The following is an 18,631-nucleotide window of genomic DNA, read 5'->3' as shown; positions in this document are numbered from 1 at the left end:
AGACTTTGGGGCAATCCTTGTGCTCAGCACCCCTGAGCCCAAGCTCCTGGTGGTTTGAGTGCAGGAGGGCTGTGGTGCCATTTGTGGGGCTGGGCAAGGTGCTGTGCAGACCCCAGAGAGCCCCAGGGGCACCGGGGCAGTGCTGCAAGTGGGGGAGATGGGGCTGTGTCTGTCTACTCAAAGATCATGGCATCGCAGAATGGTTTGGGTTGGAAGGGACCTTTAAAGGCCAACTTGATCCTGAACATTTTGCAGGGATGGAGAATCCACAGCTTCTCTGGGCAACCTGTGCCAGGGCCTCACCACCCTCTTTGTAAAAAAACTTCCTTATGATGGATTTGGCATTTGATCCTGGCAGGATGCCCTGTAAAGGTTGGTGGGGCTTTTGTTTCGGTCTTAAAACAAATGTTCTAAAATCCAAATGTCTCATGGCATATGAGCCTAAGCTTCATCAGTGCCTAATGGCAGATTTGATGATTGAGACCTGAAGCATTTTAATACACTTAATTAGTATCTCATAGTTAATGTGTTGATTTTTCTGCTCTAAATAAATAAATAAAATAAATCAATCAATAAATAAATAAATAAGCACTTTACAAGTCACCTTTTTATTTCTAGCTACTTTTACTTTCCCCTCCAATGCACATGCTCAGCACTGCAGGCCCACGAGGGGTGCGGTTTTCAACAGTTTACTTCCAATTCTTCTTAGGTTAAAATAATCTAAACTTCATGGCTGGATTTTCAAATAAGCCTAAAGAGTTTAGGGGCTTAAATGCTATTAGAGTTCAAAGCAATTTGGTTGCATGACCTCTTTTTAAAAGCCATTGTTCATACGTGGAAGGATTTTCAAAAATACTTAGGGCCCAGATCAAAACCAATCAATCACAGTCTCAGATCCCTAAATAGTTTTACAAGGTGTGCAGCAAGGGAATCAAACCCTCGGAAATGAGGGGAAGTAAAACATTCAAGCATTTAGGGGAAAGTATGTCTGTGTGGCCGGGTTCAGTGCGCTGGGAAGAGTTTTTTAAAGGCACATATGATGGCCTTGGGTACCATATCAAAGCTCTGCTGATTTACTGAGAGGGATTTGGTGGCAATTGTAGAAACTCATTTGTATGAATGTGCTTGGTATTGCTGTGGCTTGTGAAATATGGGCAGAACGATCTGCAGCACTTTAAAGCTGCTTTATAGGAGTCTAAATGTGGCTGTATGGGAGACAACAGCAATATAACTATATTGATTTTTTTTAAAATCATACCCATAAGTGATATTTATCTTTGTGTGCTGGTTTTGGCTGGGGTGAAGTTAATTTTGTTCACAGGAGATGGTATGGGACTAGGGTTTGGATTTGTGCTGGAAATAGTATTGATAACCCAGGGATGTTTTTGTTATTGCTGAGCAGTTCTCACACACAGTCAGAGCCCTTTCTGCTCCTCACCCCACCAGGGAGGAGGCTGGGGATGGACAAGGAGCTGGGAGGGGACACAGCCAGGACAGCTGACCCCAGCTGAGCCAAGGGACATCCCAGACCATATGGCATCATGGTCAATACATAAAAGCAGGGAAAGAAGGGAAGAGGGGATTTTTGGAGGGGTGGTGTTTTGTCTTCTCAGGTCACTGTTATGTGTGATGAAGCCCTGCTGTCCTGGGGATGGCTGAGCACCTGCCTGCCATGGGAGGTGAGGAATGAATTCCTTGTTTGCATGTATGGCTTTTGCTTTACCTATCAAGCTGTTTTTATCTCAACCTGCAGGTTTTCTCAGATTTCCTCTTCCAATTCTCTGCCCCATCCCACTGGGGGAGCGAATGAACAGCGATGTGGGGCTGAGATCCCAGCTGGGCTTAAACCAAGGAAGCTTGTCCAAGGCTTGTACTTATTATCCCAACCTTAGTTCTCCTTTAAATACCAAAGAAATGGCACCCTTAAACCTTTTTTCAGCTGGGAAGACCTCAGACTCTGTGCCTCACTGGTGCTGGCACATTTTGGTTGTGCCTGGAAGTGAACAATACCTTGTCCTCGCTGCCACCTTGACTTTTGCATTTGAATGGAAGAGCACAGAGTGGGAGGGATGGTGTCCATCTCCCATTCCTGCTCCAACAAGCTTTGCTTTCAGAATATTTTTCCCAATAACTGCCCCCAATCCTTTTGGTTACACCATAAGCCCATTCCCCCCCGATCTGTCCAGCACGGGCAGAGAGCAGGTTGCTCCCCTCACCTCCAGTGACACACTGGGGAGACCATTACCAAGAGCTCAAGAATCTTCCAGCTTCTTCTGATTTGAGCTGGAAGGGCCCATGACCCCACAGAGCCAAAGCTGTGTGACCATCTCTGATGCTCTTGGGTCATTTCTTGCATGAACATTGAGGGGCTGAAGGGGAGCAGGAAAGAGAAAGGTCTGTTGGGGGTCTGTGTGTGGTGCCTCGTGTGCCTTTCTGCCACAAGGTGTTTGCAGAAGGCAATTAGGCAAAATGAACACTGCCAAAAAGGGGCTTAAAAAGGGGCACAGTGGAACAGGAATGGTGGGCAGGGGGTGAAGGGATCAGTGGAGGTAGTGAGGGTGGTACTGAGCCATGCCAGGCCAGGACAAGCTGCTGAGCACAGCCCAGCTTTGGTGCCACCAACCCATCACTCCACCAGTCGGGACACAGAAACCTGGGCTCAGGTAGAGCTTTGGGATGACAACAGTGGGAGAAGCTCCTGGAGCCTTGCAACACTAGGGAAGTTATTTTAATTCCCTTGGGAAATGGGCCTGCCTTGGGAAACCCTGAGGGTTTGTGTCTGTAGGGGACAGGAAGGTCCCAGGACTCTGCATCCTTGGGAACAGAGGGAGGTGTATAAGGATGAGCTGGAAGGTGGCTTGGAGTAGCCAGGAGGGAATGTGGCTCAGCACCTGCAGTGAACTTGGTGCCATGAGGCTGAGTGGCATCCAAGCTGTTTTCCTTAACTTGCCAAGGTGGAAATGCCTCCCTCTCGGGTTAAATCATAATTTCAGATCAATTCTCTTTGGACTCCTTGAAATCTCTGCTCTGTTGTGATTTTATTAAGATCCTGGCTGGTGTGTAGGCAGCCAGTGAGCTTCATCCCCAGGCTTCTTCTTAACCAGATTCCCAGAAGATCTCCCACTTTGTTTTACCCCATCAGGGTCTTTTGAAAGCTGGACTCACCCTCCTGTTGTGTTTATGCAGCACCAAGAGATAATTGGGTACTCCTTTAGTCCAGAAAATGCTGAAGATCAAGAACCAGCAGATAAATGAGCCCATGGTAACACAAGATCCTGCTTCACTAATAGATTTCTGTCGCTGAGACATTTCCATCAGCCAAAAAAAGGTGATAAAGGAGATTAGTTTTGCCTGGCAATTTTTAAAGCCCTTCACAACAAATGCTCTTGTTCCTGCTTCCCACTCAGCTCTCAATTAGGAAAGAACTATTGTCTTCTCATTCCCCTTTCTGGACATGCATTTTGTTGACTTTTTCCCCAACCAACCCTTCTTCTACTGTATTTAAGACTGGCCCAACTTAAAATATTCATCATTATGGCTTAAATTGCATCTGCCAGACACCAAGAAGTTTCCTACATACGTGTAGTGGGATGGTGGGTCCCCCATCACCTTCAAGACTGGTGTGCCACGAGCATCCTCTCACTGTGGACTTTCCCATCCCCAAAACCCCTTCAGAGGGGCCCCCCTTGGAAAAGGATCCCGCTGTCAGTGTAGCAAAAGGGATGCAATAGGGAACTCTGGTTTAGAGCCAGCTCCTGTGAATGAGGCCTTTTGACTACCTGGCAATTTTCATCACAGAGTCAAAAGAATCATTTGTTTCCTTTCACTTTTGGCGACCAAAATTATTTTGTCTCAAAACAAAACAAAGGATTATTGGTTTTGGCTTCTATAAGAGGAAAAAGAAGTTTGGTTGATGAAAAGAGCTTGATTTAGTGGGGGTAAAGGTAAAACAAAGAATTGGATAAATGAAGAAAAATTGACCAAATGTTTCATGCAATAAAAAACCCCCTAGGGTAAGGTTTGGAAAGCCAAATTAGGTATTAAACCTCCTTTGTTTTATTGTCAAAAGCGGCGAGGTCTGGCCTAAAATGGCACTTGCAAGCCAAAATCCGGATGACCTTTCAGGAAGACCCTGAGCTCCCCCAAGCACCCTCTCACTTCTAAGAACTTTACACCTGCATTTCTTTTACAGAGGGAGTGCTAAACCTTGGGCCCATGAAAGGAAGCAGCCAAGCTGCAGGTGATGTTGACAGGACCAGGTTGCTCTTCACAACCTCCTTTTTGTGGAGGGTGGACACATCACCTCTTCTCTGAGAGAAGCAAGAAGACAAAGCAGCGATAAAAGAAAAAGAACAAATCAGAGCAAATCATGTTTCAGCACAACTATTATTTTTTTTTCTGTATTTCGCCCCTCTCTACTGATACGTAAAAAAAATATATATATTATATTATATTTTCCTTTTCTTAAATTATTTTTTTTTTCAGGCTCAGTCCCAGCCAAAGTCCTGCCCCGTCATCTGGTAGAACTTCATGTTGAAGGGCCGGTAGAAGTCCCGCAGCCTCTGCACCACCTCCTGGTCGATGTCGGGGTGGGTCCTGCCTTTGGTCTTCCCCAGGCAGTGGGGTTTGCTGCTGCCTTCCGCCTTCTTCAGGCACGGGAACCCCTTGGTTTTGTTGAAGTAGAAGTGTTTGTCGGTGATGATCCTCTTGAGGCCCAGAAAGTCCTGGACCCTGCCCAGCTCCCCCGCGGGGTCGCTGATCAGCCTCTCCCCGCTGACGAAGAGGATCTGCCCGATGGGGAAGTAGAGGAGCCAGTTCTCCAGGTGCTTGGCGTAGATGCCAATCTGGATGGCGCTCCACGAGGTGTCGATCAGGCCCGTAGTCCTGTTTTTGAAGGTCAGGCTCTCAAAGGTGGGGATGTCGGGCTTCTTGGAGAGCGTCTGGGTGTAGTCCGAGATGGCTCTGGTCACGGGGTCCCGCACCACCACGATGAGCTTCGTGCCCTTGGACATGGAGGAGATGCGGGCTGGGGCCTCCTTGGTGACGAAGTAGCTGGGGGTCTTCTCCATGGTGATCTGCCCCTCCAGCGTCCTGGGCATCAGGTCCCTGGGATAAGGGGACAGAGGGACATGTTAGTGCCAGAACTCCCTGCGTGGGGTGGGGGAGCTGGGTGTGGGCAGTGCTGTGGGCGTGTCCCAGGTACCAAGGGCAGGATGGTCCTGTGCCTCACACCTCCAGCCCAGCTCTTTCCTTCTCAGGAGACCCACAATAGTCTGATTCTGCAAAGATCTGAGCTTGTTCCTGATTTCCTGCTTCCTTTACCTACCCATTTACCTGGAATTAGACCTGAACTCATCTGGCCTCTTCAAGGCCTCCCCTCTTGATGGGATCCCACCTCCCTCATTGCAATGGCACTGTGAGAATACAGCACATCCCCACAATCCTAATGCCCTATCCCTTTAAATTCCTCCCTGCCCACACTGGGCTTTCCTGCACAGTGGCTTAAATTCCCTGGAATAACAGTGAATTTCTGGACTAACGACACTCCCTTCCTGCAGGACAGAGGAATTTTCAAGGGCCCGGATGCAAGACTTTATCTTTTGGTATTTTCCAGGTGGCAGCACATAAAAATGTGCAACATCAGCTCCCTGACCTCAGCAATTTCCTTCTTTCACCCCAAGACATCCTACACACAGGCTGCTTCGGGAAGCTGTCCTAGATGGGAGTGGGAGGGGACCTGGGGCTCAGGCCAGGGTCCATCCTGTTCCAATGTCCCTGTGAGACTTCAGAGCCCTCCTGGCCCAGGAATGGGTGTGGTTTGCTAAAGGACCACAGGATCTGGGAGCAGGGTAACCTGAGGCCCTCCATGTTAAGCAAGGCAAGGTGCAGGAGCCATATGAGCATCCGACTGCTCCTCCTGGGCACTCCCAGCTCCTCTCCTTGCTCCTCCTTGCCTGCCACACCACATCCCATCCCCTCACACACATCACCCTGCGTATCACCCCCAGACAGGACCAGCATCTACAAAACACCAGTGATTCACACCACCATCAGCTGGTTACACGAACCCACCCTGCCTTCCGGGCTCTCAGCAGCGTTTCCCTCTCCGCAGCTGATGTTCCGACGGTCCCGTCCTTCCCAGGGGGAATGGGAGATGGATGGGAGGTGGCTGCAGCACCAGTGAGGTTCACTGCCATGCCACCAGCAGTTCTCATGGCAACTGCAGCCCCCCACGCCCTGAGCCCTCAGCTTTGACCCCTCTGAGGCCGTGACACCCGTGCTCAGTGATGAACTGCTCCGTCCTGCAGCAGCAACAGCTGCTTTGCAAACCTGTGCAATATGCCAGCAAAATTAAACTCATCTATCAAAAAAGCAACAATGAAAAGCCAACAATGGCTAAAAACACCAATAACAACCAAACCCCGGGCTGTTATGTTACAAATGAGAGAGCAAGGAATGACCCTTCCCCAAAGCAATTCCCTTTGCAACCATATTACACAGAGGCTGAGCAAAGCCATGGTCCTAGAGAAGCCAGATCTTTGCTGAGGGTTCCTCTTTAGGGGAAACTCCAAGAATTTGGGCCACTCAGGATGGAGAATAAACGAGCTGAGGGGTATGAGAGAGCTCTCACACGTCCTGAAGGCTGTGAAGACATAAAGGGAATCGCTGCTGAAGTAAAGGTGGCCCTTGCCAAGCAGACACATAATTCTACGGTGGAATTTGCCATCACTTGATGCTGAGAGGGCCAGAAGCATAAATGGTTCAGAAACAGACTGGCCAAATTTATGGTGGCTGAAATAAAGTGGTGGCAATGAAATGTGGGAGGCCCTGAGCCACTTGAGCCATGAGGAGCCCCCAGCCCCTACTGCCCTCAACTGGGAGGAGGTAACAGGAGGAGACCTCCAATCCCCAGCCTTCATACACTTGTCTCTGGACACCTGATACCAGCCACCATCTGGAAGGAGGCACTGGGCTGGAAGTCTCCTTGCTCTGGCCTGGTGCAGCTGGTTGGATGGGGTTTTGCTCAGGGCAGCCTCACTTTTGGCAAGGGCATGGAGAGATAGGACAAGGAGTGATGGCTTTAAAGTGAAAGAAGACAGGTTTAGATTGGATATTAGGAAGGAATTCTCCCCTGTGAGGGCGGGGAGGCCCTCAGGTTGCCCTGAGAAGCTGTGGATGCCTCATCCCTGGTTCAAGGCCAGGTTGGACAGAGCTTGGAGCAATCTGGTCTGGTGGAAGGTGTCCCTGCCCCTGGCAGGGGGTTGAAGCAAGATGATCTTTAAGGTCCTTTCTGACTCAAACCATTTTATGAATCATTCTATGAATCACCTTTTTCCCCCCAAATGCATCAAACTCACATTTCTCTGATGTGGTGGTGATGCCCTGCAATGATTGAGTCATCTGGAAGCACCTGAACCCTTGGAAGGGCAAAGGAACCAGGTCATACCCCCCTCCCCACTGCCTGCCAGCTTAGTCCCCATTGGTCCCTGCCCCTGTAAGAGCCTCCTGCAACTCAGAGTTGCTCCTGAGCAAGAGCAGGAGCCACTGAACCAGCAGCAGGACAAGGGCAGCAGGATGGCACTGACCTCTGTTTGTGTTCTGGTGAGTGTTGAAATCTCAGCTGTGCCTTCCCAAGGAGCAGATTAACCCCTTCCATGGCAAAGCTGCAACACAAAGTGTCCCTCAGTGCCCAGGAATGAACAAACACCTCCACTGCCGGGCCAGCAGGCAGGGACACACCAGGAGCCCCGGGAATGTGCTACCACAGCACTGGGGAGATTAATTAATTACAAAGGGCATCTTTCATGGACATAAACAGTTGCCTGGAGGCCTCCTCGGACTAATGGCATCTGGGTTTTATTGCAAAAGAGCCACTTGAAAAGACAAGAACCACAAAAATGTTTCTGGCAAGAGCAGCCACCAGCGAGCCCTGCCAGAATAAATGGATTCTGTTATTTTAATTTTAGTAGAGCCCGGAGCTTTATTTAATTACTTAATAGGGGAGGAAGACTTTCCTCAAAGGGAGCATTTCAGCCAGGCATGTGTGTTCATATCTGGCCTTCCCCAGGTCCACACTTTCTTCCCAGCACTGGTGTCCAAGGTCCAAGATGGCTCATCCTGTGTCTGGCCAAAGACCCTGGAGGTAGCTCATGAGGGGGGTTGTGACCCCTTTCTCACCCCAGTGGGCTTTGCAGGACTTCATTTTAGTCATGAAACAGCTTGGATTTGCCTTCCCTGGGAGCTGCTGCTGCAGCAAAGCCTCCAGACCCTGACCAGAGCAAGACAGGCACAACCATAGGGTCAGCAGCCCTGGAGGATCAGGATGGGGTGGTGATGAGCAAGGGCTGAGCACCAGGATTAGGGTGACAGGTCCCAGTGATGCACATGGGGCTGCTCAGGGATCTCCTGATGCACTTGGTTTGCCAGTCCTCAACGTGGGCATGTTAGTGCTGGGGTCACACTGGGGCATCCCAGTAACTGGCTCCAACCCTCAGGCACTCCAGGTGTGGGAGCTGACCTTTGGTGCCATGTTTATTATGGCTTTTGTAGCTCTTTGTGGACTGTACAATGAAGCCTTTAAAAAGCTGGACTCTCAAGTTTCCCAGGGTGTTGGCTCAACCCCCACCCCAGAGATCAGAGTCCACAGAGACGCCCTCTGATCTTGAGTCTCTGTTCTTATCAAGAGCACAACTCCAGGGAAGAAATCACATCAAAAAAACCAGAATAAGATACGGGATTCCCTCCTCACAAGACTGAGCACCCAAGGGTTGTGTTTCTGGCAATTCAGCTTGGAGGAGCAGAAGCAATGATAGGTGTTGGTGGTGTTTGCCACCAGGTCATGCTGGGAACACACCTCGGCTCCACCAGGGGCTGGGAAATGGGTCAGAACAGCTGGTTTGCCTCAGCTGACCTGTGCTGCTGTCCTGTCAACTCCAAGCAGCCGGAGAAGCTGGTGACTGGCAAGAAAACAAGCACTGGTTGTTCCAGAAATGGGATTTTTGGGAGGGAACAGCCTGTTTCATGCAGGAGGAGCAGCCCTGGGCTGCTGTTTCCCACAGAGGTCGGAGCAGCTTTTGGTCACTGGATTCAGAAAACCCGACGTGAGTTTGCTGTTTGAAGTCCATCTGCTGCTTTGCTCCCAGCTGGACCGAGCCCTGTCCTGCTCAGGACCTCCTGGGCTCCTTGGCAGCAGGCAAGGCACGAAGACCAGCTGTGGATGGACTTGCTGCAAACCTTTCCCACATAAATCTAGCCCAGATCTCTCTCCAAGGGAGGCTGACGTCAGTAGATAAGGGCAGCTCCTCACCAGGCCTGATGCCACTGCAACCCAGAGCAATAAATAAAGCTGCTGTGATTACAGGTCAGCCCCATGGGCTCTCTGGGCTCCAGTAAAACCTGCCCCAACCACGTGCTAAGCGCAGGATTCATCTCCTCTTAACCCCAGAAGGTGAGTTCCTTCTCCCTGGCAGTCCTTGTATGACTCTTTAAAAACAATCAGACTGCCAGAGCCTGGGTATCCAGGCTGGATGGACTGAAAGGATCTTCCAGAGGGAGGTGTGCCAAGCCTGATGCCATAGAGAGGAATGATGGTGTCATCTCCCTACCCTGTGATGACAGGGTCAGCACTGCCCTGCATCAAAGGGTCTTGCACACCCTCCTGCATCTGAGTGCATGGCCAGGTCTGCCTTGAGCTCAGCTGAGTCTGTGCACTGCCTGAAATGGCAATTACAGTGTCACTGGGGAGGAGGAGGATGCAGGGAATGGGTCTGGACCAGCACTGGGATCTGCATCCTGCAGCAGGGCAGCTCCTCAGTGCCAGAGCAGGGAACAGCTCAGGGGGAATGAGCAGTGAGGGAGAAAGATCATCAAATGCTGACGTCCTGGTCCCAGCAGCAGCAAGCTGGGGGTGGCACACGCTCACCCTGACAGCCTCTGCTGTCCCCGGGGCAGTCACAGGTCACTGGGTGCGGGACAGGTGAGCAGAGGGGTCTGCAAGCAACACAGCACAGGTACAGCCTGAAGGGCAAAACCACCACCGAGTCCTGAGATGCAGAAAACTCCACAGCTGGGGCATGTGCCTGGCAGTGGCAGCTCAAGGACAATGCCTGTGTCCCTGGACCCCTCCAGCAATGCTGCTGGGCCACCTGAGTGCTCTCCCCACCCACCCACCTGCAGCAGCAGCGAAGGAGGAGCTGCTGTGGCCGAGCCCCTTCTCCCCACACTGATATTTACCCTTATCTTTGGCCGTGTTCCTGCTGCTCTGGCCTCAACCCTCAAAGGGCACATGGGACAGGAACTATCCACAGGATAAAGGATGGGAATGAAGCAGAAACACGAAGCCAGAACTCTGCAGAGTCTGTTTACACAGCCCTGGGCTTTCCCAAAGGTGCTGGTGACTTGGCCTATCAGGATCTTCCCATTACACAGCCTGGGGGGTGCTGTGGGGTTAGGAGACACAGTAGAAGCAGGAGGACACTGCTGACCCCTACCCTACACCCCAAGACACCTTCCCTAGCCAGCCTGGGGCACTTTGATCCAGCCTCAAGGTGCTTTTTCCATCTTTGCCAGTAGCCTGAGCTACTGGTCCAAGCAGTGGGATACACACAAAGAAAGGGTGGGGAAGGAAAACCCCTGGGCAGGTTTTAGAACATCTCAGGAGCCTCCCTGTGTAGTTGTCAATGAATGGGACAACAAACTTAGGGCAAACTGCGAAGGAAAAATCTGCCCCCTGCTACTTTTTCCCTGCTCAGCTGGTTTGCTGCAGTTTGGTTTTGCTCCCAAGGCAAAGTCCAGGGTTTAGCTGGGACTTGGAGCTCCCCAGCCCGTAGCAACGGTGGGAAAGGAAGTCTCTCGTGGTGGCAAGTGCTGTTTTTAGGGAAGTGCCACTGAAGAGGTCATTGCAGGAAAAACCGTATCAAAGAACTGTTGCTCTTTCCGAAAGAGCCCGACAGCTCTGCAATCAGCTGTGGGACCTTGGATCCCACAGAAGAGCCTTTCTGGCAAGGAAGGGCCAAATCTGCTCCCAGAGATGCAACACATGCTCACAGGGAGGACTGGACCCTCTGGGCAGAGCTGGAGAAGCAGAGCAGAGAGGGAAAATCAGCTGTCTGAGGGGGTTTATTTCACGTCTCACTTCTCTACAGAAACACTGCCGGAATTTCTGTCCCCAGGAAGGAGCCAGACACCAAGTGATGGGCAGGTGACACAGCTGGCAATCCTAGGGGAAACATGGAGCCCTCTCCAGCATGAAGCTGTGGAACAAGGAGGTTGGGGAAACTGAGGCACAGCCAGCACTGTGGCTCGGTGCAGCCTCACGCCCCCAGGGTGCTGTGCACCCCTCCCTGGGCCACTGCAGCCACCAGCAGGTTGTCTTCTCCTCCCCCCAGCATTTCTCTTTTTCTTTCAGAGCATTTTTAAGTAGTGACTCTGCAACAGAAATTTATAAAAAACCCCAAACTTGCTCTCACAGGCGCTTCCCTTCCCTCCCCCTGCAGCCCACACTCCCAGAAGTACCATTACAGCATGTACAGGAGATGATTGAAAAGAAAGATGCTCTGGCAAGAGTGATAACTTGATGTAACCAGGAGCGAGTCTGTATAGATAAATTAAAAAAAAACACTGCCTAAAGAGATGAATCCCTCCCTCCCATGAGACCAGTGGCTCAGCCCAGGGGCTGTGCTGCCCTGGCAGCTCTAGCAAGGCTCTAAATTTGCTTTGATGAGCTGTGAGGGTACATCAGAGTTGGTTGAGCCTCCTGCTCTGTCTTCCTTTAGATCTCAGGTGAAATCAATACATGGAAAGAAGCATTTCAGGAAGTGGAGAAAAATGAAAAAAAAGAAAACAAACCCTCCAAGAAAAGCTGTGAGGAAGCTGAAAGGAAAGGGGTAAAGGATCAGAGAGGTCTTCAAGGAAAAAAAGAAAATCACTCGTGTTGCTGGATGTAAAATCAAAACCAACTGGTATTAATAGCAAAAGGACACCCTTGCCATTGGTTTTAATGAGGATGGATTAGGCTGAGCTTGGAGCAAAATAGAGGACAGGAATAGACTTGGGAGAGGACAGTGAAGACCGTGGGTGTCTCCTACCCCTACCCATCCTTTTAACTGGGTAAAGATAATACTCAGGGAAATCTCAGTACAACACAATCATCATTTCCTGGAGGACACTGCACCCTCACAAAACAACTGCAGTAGAGTCAGGGACCTTGGGACTTCCTCTGGCTCTGCCCTTCTGCCCCCACAGAACCAGTGCAAACTGTGCAGGGTGAGCACATCACCTGCTGGGATAAACGTGGCCTTGTTCCCTTGGCCATGGTTGGAAAGGTGTCTGGGAGAACTGCTTCATTTCCACAAGCAGGGAACGATCCCTGGGTTATTTGCTTCCCCAGGATGTGCTGAGGAGCCTCCTGGCACCGTGGCATGATCCCTGTGCCCAGCACAGCGAGGTCCCTCCCAGCACACAGGTTTTTCATCATCTCCAATAATCCAGAGGGGTTGAAAAAATTAAAGCAAACATGAAATATGAAGAGAGTAGGTTTGGACTGATTATTAGGAAGAAAGTCTTCCCTGTAAGGGTGGTGAGGCCGTGGCACAGGTTGCCCAGAGAAGCTGTGGCTGCCTCAACCCTGAGGCCAGGCTAGATGGGGCTTGGAGCAACCTGGGATAGTGGAAGGTGTCCCTGCCTTTGATAGGGGGTTCCAATGAGATGAGCTTTAAGGTCCCTTCTGACCCAAACCATTCTGGGATTCTGTGAAAACAGGCCCTCACTGGATTGGGATGTGCTGGGATGAAAAGAGCAGTTTTCAGAGCACATGAGAAGTATCACCACTTTTAGGAACTCAACAAAGCAGCCCAAAAACCAGACCTGGTGGCAGACCTGAGTGTGGGCACCTCCCCCTGTACCAGAGCCCAGGCTGCAAGGACAGTCACTGCTGGGGGCTGCAGGCACAGCCCTGGACACAGCCATCGCTGCTGGGGACAAACGTGGCACACCACTGACATGCCACCTTCCCAAATACAGCACTCTGGAAGAGGCAGGGCCTCTCCTGCCCCCAGCTCCCAAATGTGCCCTCTCTGTTCTTCCTGCTGGCACTCAGGAGCAGCCTCAGGAGCTCCCCAGCTCGTCCTTACGGCGGATGCTGGAGTTTATTTGAGCAAGGCCTGGTATTTATGTATCTCATTACATCTGCAGCCAGCAGCATCTGTTTCCACGCTGTATCTGTCAAGCAGCATCTTATCAGCAGAGCTGCTTTCCCGTCCCTCCCTCCACTCCTTCCAGTTAAGCTCCCTCTGAAGTTTAGGGCTGGCTGACAGCCTAACACAGGTGCAAACCTCTGCCTAAACTGCAGCCCACAGAGTCCCCCAGGTGTTCTTGTCCCCATCCAACCCCCCAGCAGTGACCGTGGCCAGTGGTCCCAGCCCCAAACCCGCAGGGGTGACACAGGGACAGGGCAGGCAGCTGTGCCCATCCAGGCACCCACGCTGTGCCCATCACATGGGCTGAGCCAGGCTCTGGGGGGTCCTCAGCAGACCCTCCCCATTGCACACCGAGCACCGTGGGCAGCTCCACTCCCTGCACCGGTGGGTTTAACCACCTCAGGAATCTCCCTGCCTCCAAAACAGGCTGGGGCACTCAGCTCCCAGTGCAGCATCTGGGGGGGGTAACATCCAGTGTCACCCCCTCCCGAGGTCACAGCCAGGAAGCCTTTCCCCTTCCAAAGGAGCTGAGAAACCCATCAAAGGAGCGCCGCGGAGCAAACAGCTTGTTTGCACGGAGCGTCACTGATAACTCCGGAGGTGGAGATTCTTCCTGGATCTCGGGCTGTGACCTCGGTCAGGAAGAGCAGGAACAATCCTGGGCCAAGGGCAGGTCAGCTGAGCAGGAAGCGGCAGCCTCCCCAGGATAAGGGGTTCATCTGCCCCCAGGAGACCCCCGTGGGACCGGGCACACGCGTGACTTCACGTTGGCTTCCCCGGCCCCGGAGCGATGGACCGGGAGGGCTGCGAAGGGCAGGGGAGTGTTTGCACGCAAAGAGGGGCTGCACGGGGGGCTCTGCTCGACAGCCCTGCGCCCCCACTGTGCTGTCGGTGCTCAGCTCCTGCCTCGCTGCCCCCCCGGGGAGGGAGATTGCAGGGATCAGAGCTAATTACAGCACGCAAACCCTCTGCCTAATTGCTCTGATTAATTATTGATAGGCAGAGCTCAAGCTCTGAGGGCAGCAGGTAAGCAGGGAGCCCCGTGCTCGGGCGGGTGTCTCCTGGCTCCTTGTGCTGGGAGGTGATCCTGCTGTCCCAGCATCCCGTGACCCGTCTGGGAGAGGGAAACGTACTGAGAGGCTCCCAAAAATCCTCTGTGCTGGGAAACACATCTGGGCGTCTCCTGGAGACCACCAGTGGCTAAGTGCTATCGACAGGCAGAACCCCCCAGATGCCATTAGCTGTGCAAGTCATTGATTTTCTCTGCTGGAACAAGGAACTCATCGGAGCTGAGGCAATCTCAGGTGGCACCACCACCTCCTCCAAGCTGACCAGCTGGGCTTTGGAAAAGGGGAGTTTTGTAGTTGTTTTCTCTCCAGTGGCTAAATCTCCTGGTAAATGCCAGCCCTGTGCCTACCAGGAGAAGATGAAGAGCTCTGGAGCCCTCAGCCACAGCCCCCTTTTACCACACCTCCATCCTTTATATGGGAATGGAGACACCACTGGGCAGCTTCTAAAGGAGTTCTCTCTGTTGGGTTGGGAATGGGCTCATCAGCCACCTCTGCCACTGTCTTGCAGTGGTTCCCCATCACCTGCTCTTTAATCCAGCCTTAGAGCTCCTCTTATGGCATTCCCAGCAGCTTTGGGGACTGGTTTGGGGTTTGCCATGCACTGGGGAGCACAAACCCTGCCTGTCCCCGTCAGACCTGGACCTGGACCTGGACCTGCACTCATCCAGCCTCTCCAGCCCCACTCCCACAGTGACAGCTTAACCCAGCAGGGGTTGGAGCTCCAGGTGGAAGGCACGAGTTGTTTGCCAAGTCCCTGCAGCACCAGCTGATTCTCACATGGGAGCAAATCAGGCCCACAGTGATTTCCTCATATTTCCAACGTGGTTCCCAAATGAAAAGTGATTCTTCATTTCCCAGTTGGATTTGCTTGGGTAAATTCAGGCTTCTGGTGGCTGGTTCTGTTGGCTTTTGGGCGCTGCTTTATTGTAACTGTGGTCCCTCTAAATGAAAATAGACACTCCTGTTCTCTTCCACAGATGCCTCTATTACTGGGGGATGAGAGGCTGGACATGGCTCAGCAATGTGAGTCTGCAGCCCAGGAAACATCCACGTCCTGGACTGCATTCCCACAGTGTGGGGTGAGAGAGGGAATTTTGCCCCTCTGCTCTGGTGAGATCCCACCTGCAGTACTGAGGCAAAGTCTGGGTCCCCCAACATAACAAGGATGTGGAGCTGATGGAGGGAGTCCAGAGGAGACCACAAAGATTCTCCGAGGGCTGGAGCCTCTCTGCTCTGGATCCAGGCTGGGAGAGCTGGGGGTGTTCAGCCTGGAGAGGAGAAGGCTCTGGGGAGATGTTATAGCCCCTTCCAGTGATCCAAGAAAGCAGGAGAGGGACTTTAGACAATAGCCTGGAGTGACGGGACAAGGGGGAATGGCTTCTGACTGATAAAGGGCAGAGTTAGATGGGATATTGGGAAGAAATTCTTGGCTGTGAGGGTGGGGAGGCCCTGGCACAGGTTGCCCAGAGAAGCTGTGACTGCCCCTGGATCCCTGTAAGTATCCAAGGCCAGGTTGGACAGGGCTTGGAGCAACCTGGGCTATAGAAGGTGTCCCTGCCCATGGCAGGGGGTGGAATGAGATGATCTTTAAAGTCCCTTCCAAATCATTCTGTGATTCTGTGATTCTATGGCTATTTTACAACCTGCTGACTCCCCCTTTATGCCATATTATGCCAAAGGAGGATTTTCCAGCTGAAACAACAGACATGACCCTTTTCCATCCTTGCACCCTGCCCTTCTCCCTCACAAGTGCAAGTCAAGAGCTCCCTGTTGCACTCCCACCATGCACAGGGTCAATCACTGCTTGAGGGGGAAGGCAGAGGACAGTTTGTGTGTGGCTGGACATGAGGTCCAAGTGACTCAGCATCTGATATAATTAAACCTCAACCTCATTCTTCCTTCCTAAGGGCACTCCTGAAGTCTTACACAGGTAAATCCCCCCAGACACCCTCCCAGGTGGTTTTGGAGGGACCAGGACTGCACCTTCCCCCACCTGGACCCAGGTGAACCCTCTTGATGGGCTCAGCCTTGGGATCCCAGGGCAGAGGGGTTTGTACTGGGGAGAACACGGAAAAACCTCCACCCCCAAACTAATAACCACCTCATGTGTCTCTCACTCGAGGATCTCCAAGACCACACATTTCAGCCCTGACTAAGCAAATCATCTTAAAGAGGAAGGTTAAAGAACTGTTTGTTATTGGAAGTGTCTCCCTCTTTATTTTTTGATAAATTAACTCCAGCTTCATTACTTCATGATATATTTCCCTTGACATTTAATTATACTTACCCCAAACACATTAAGCCAATCAGTCTGAACAGCTTCTTATTAATATGCAAATTTCTCCTTTGAAAAGCCATGAATCTGTGAAAAATCTCTTTAGGCTTCAATTAGGCCCATTTGGGAAGTTGGGAAATCCCCACGAAACACCCTCCTGGCCCAAGGCTGGAGGGGATTGGGGGTCCAGCCCCACAGACACTCCCCAGTGCCCCGTTTGGGGATGGAAGAAGGGGATGCTGCCACACACTGTAGCACTTTCTTAGGCCTGGAGACAAGAAGGTGGGAGGTTGAATTCCCAGCTTATCCCCATCCCAGCCTCTCTCTGTGCCATCCCTGGAGAGGCTGTGATGCAGAGTGACCCTCTGCTGGGACCACAAAGGGCAGCTTCGCGTGGGAGCTGCAGAAGATTCCGTGAAATCTCGGCTTTCAGCAAAGCAAGCAGGAATCCGGTTCCCCCGGCGCCACAGGCAAACGGGACATGATTTGCATTAGGCAAATAAATTGAACCACACAATTAACCATCTGCCCTGCAACAGATTTGGGTTCTGCTTTACAGCAGCACTTCCAGCCTCCCTGCGCTCCCACATCCGCCCGAGCGCCGCAGGATTTTCTGCTGGGAAACCAACGGGGAATAAATTCACTGAATCATTCCTATAAATAATTGGAGAGAAACATCAGTGTAGGTACCACAGCTCCGGCGGCCTTTGGCCTCCTGGACACATTTCCCGTGGATTACAACAATGGGCAAACCTCAAAACCGCCTCAAAACCTCCCAGAGCCTCCAGTTCCCACCAAAAGCCTTTAGTTGCTAAACCAACACGATTTCCTGGGAGCTGCTGAGTGCCACATCATCATCTCAAGAAAAAGTTACCCATATCATCCCATTTCAAAAAGGGTTGCAGTTTTATTTATTTATTTTTTTTTTAAAAATACGATTTAGTGTAGTTTTCTTTTTTTATTCCCTCCAGTCAGACATCAAGATCGGAAATACATTGCAATCAGCGTACTATATAAATAGTCCAATTTTGGAAAACGGCTCTCATGAGCAATAAAGAAACCCAATTTACTAGGCACTATAATAAAAATATCTCTTTTAGCATATAAATCAAACCGAAGTGAACAGATAAAAAAAAAAAAAATCAAAATCAACTCGCCCCCCCCCCCGGTGTCTGCCCACGGCCCAGGGGAAGGGCTCGCCTGCCCTGTGTCAATATAAGCAAGAGCAAATCTGTTAAAAATTGCAGCCACCACTTTGTTTTCTAAAGGTCCCAGTTTATCCTTCAGCAGAAGAAGGAGGGCTGGGGAGAGGTCGGCCAGAAACACAATCCTTTCCTGTATAAACACTGTAGCCTGCGCTGATTTTAAGTGCATCATATGGTATATATTTTATGTGTGTACAGAGAGAGAGGGAAAGGGAGATTTTTCAAGCCAGTCAGAGACATAAAGTGATCTTATATCATCTAAAACCAACAATCATACTTGGACTTCTGGCAGTTTTCCTTGCAGTCATCCCTGCCACCCCCCTGCCCCTTCCCCCCGGGCTGCCGGAGCGCGCTGCCGTCTGCCCCCATTATTTTTCACAAAGGCATATAAATCACTGTGGAAATTCTTATTATCTTATTTTCCCCCTGCTTCTCTCTTGTCTGTTTTGAGAAAAATTAATGCATTTGTCTCCAGAAAAATGTGCAGTCTCTATAATTCAGTTTTAAAACAAGCACAACTAGCAAATGGATAGACCTCGGTTAGGAAACTCATTTTTCATGCGAGTAATTGAACCCTTCCCTTCGATTTTTCCTTTGGGTGTTAAAGACAACTGATGCCTTCCTGGAATTTGCTGAGGTCTCAGGAAGGTGGAAAGACAAGACAGACAGACAGAAAAAGTAGAAGAGAGAAAGAAAGAGGAGATAGAAAGAAAGAATAAGATGAAAAGAAAAAAGAAGGGAAGGTTTGGGAAGGGAAGGTTTGGGAAGGTTAGGGAAGGTTTGGGAAGGTTTGGGAAGGGAAGGTTTGGGAAGGGAAGGTTTGGGAAGGGAAGGTTTGGGAAGGGAAGGGAAGGGAAGGGAAGGTTCGGGAAGGTTTGGGAAGGG

At 51.1% G+C, this 18,631-nt stretch overlaps 1 protein-coding gene across 1 annotated transcript in view; it reads right to left on the bottom strand.

Annotated features, from left to right (window-relative positions):
• Positions 1 to 4,429: 4,429 nt before the first annotated feature.
• The window catches only part of LOC108507160 (heparan sulfate glucosamine 3-O-sulfotransferase 3A1-like), a 33,626-nt gene continuing 19,424 nt past the window's right edge, over positions 4,430 to 18,631 (bottom strand). Inside the window, exon 2 of the mRNA XM_017834859.1 lies at positions 4,430 to 5,106. Within this exon, the coding sequence (XP_017690348.1) occupies positions 4,488 to 5,106 (619 nt within the window). The 3' untranslated portion in view covers positions 4,430 to 4,487. The remainder of the gene's footprint in view (positions 5,107 to 18,631) is intronic.

The sequence above is a fragment of the Lepidothrix coronata genome, unplaced genomic scaffold, assembly GCF_001604755.1.
Source record: "Lepidothrix coronata isolate B3197 unplaced genomic scaffold, Lepidothrix_coronata-1.0 Scaffold242, whole genome shotgun sequence".
In the NCBI taxonomy this organism is placed as follows: domain Eukaryota; kingdom Metazoa; phylum Chordata; class Aves; order Passeriformes; family Pipridae; genus Lepidothrix; species Lepidothrix coronata.
The sequence above is the reverse complement of the archived record's forward strand: the minus strand, read 5'-3'. Positions and strand labels throughout refer to the sequence as shown.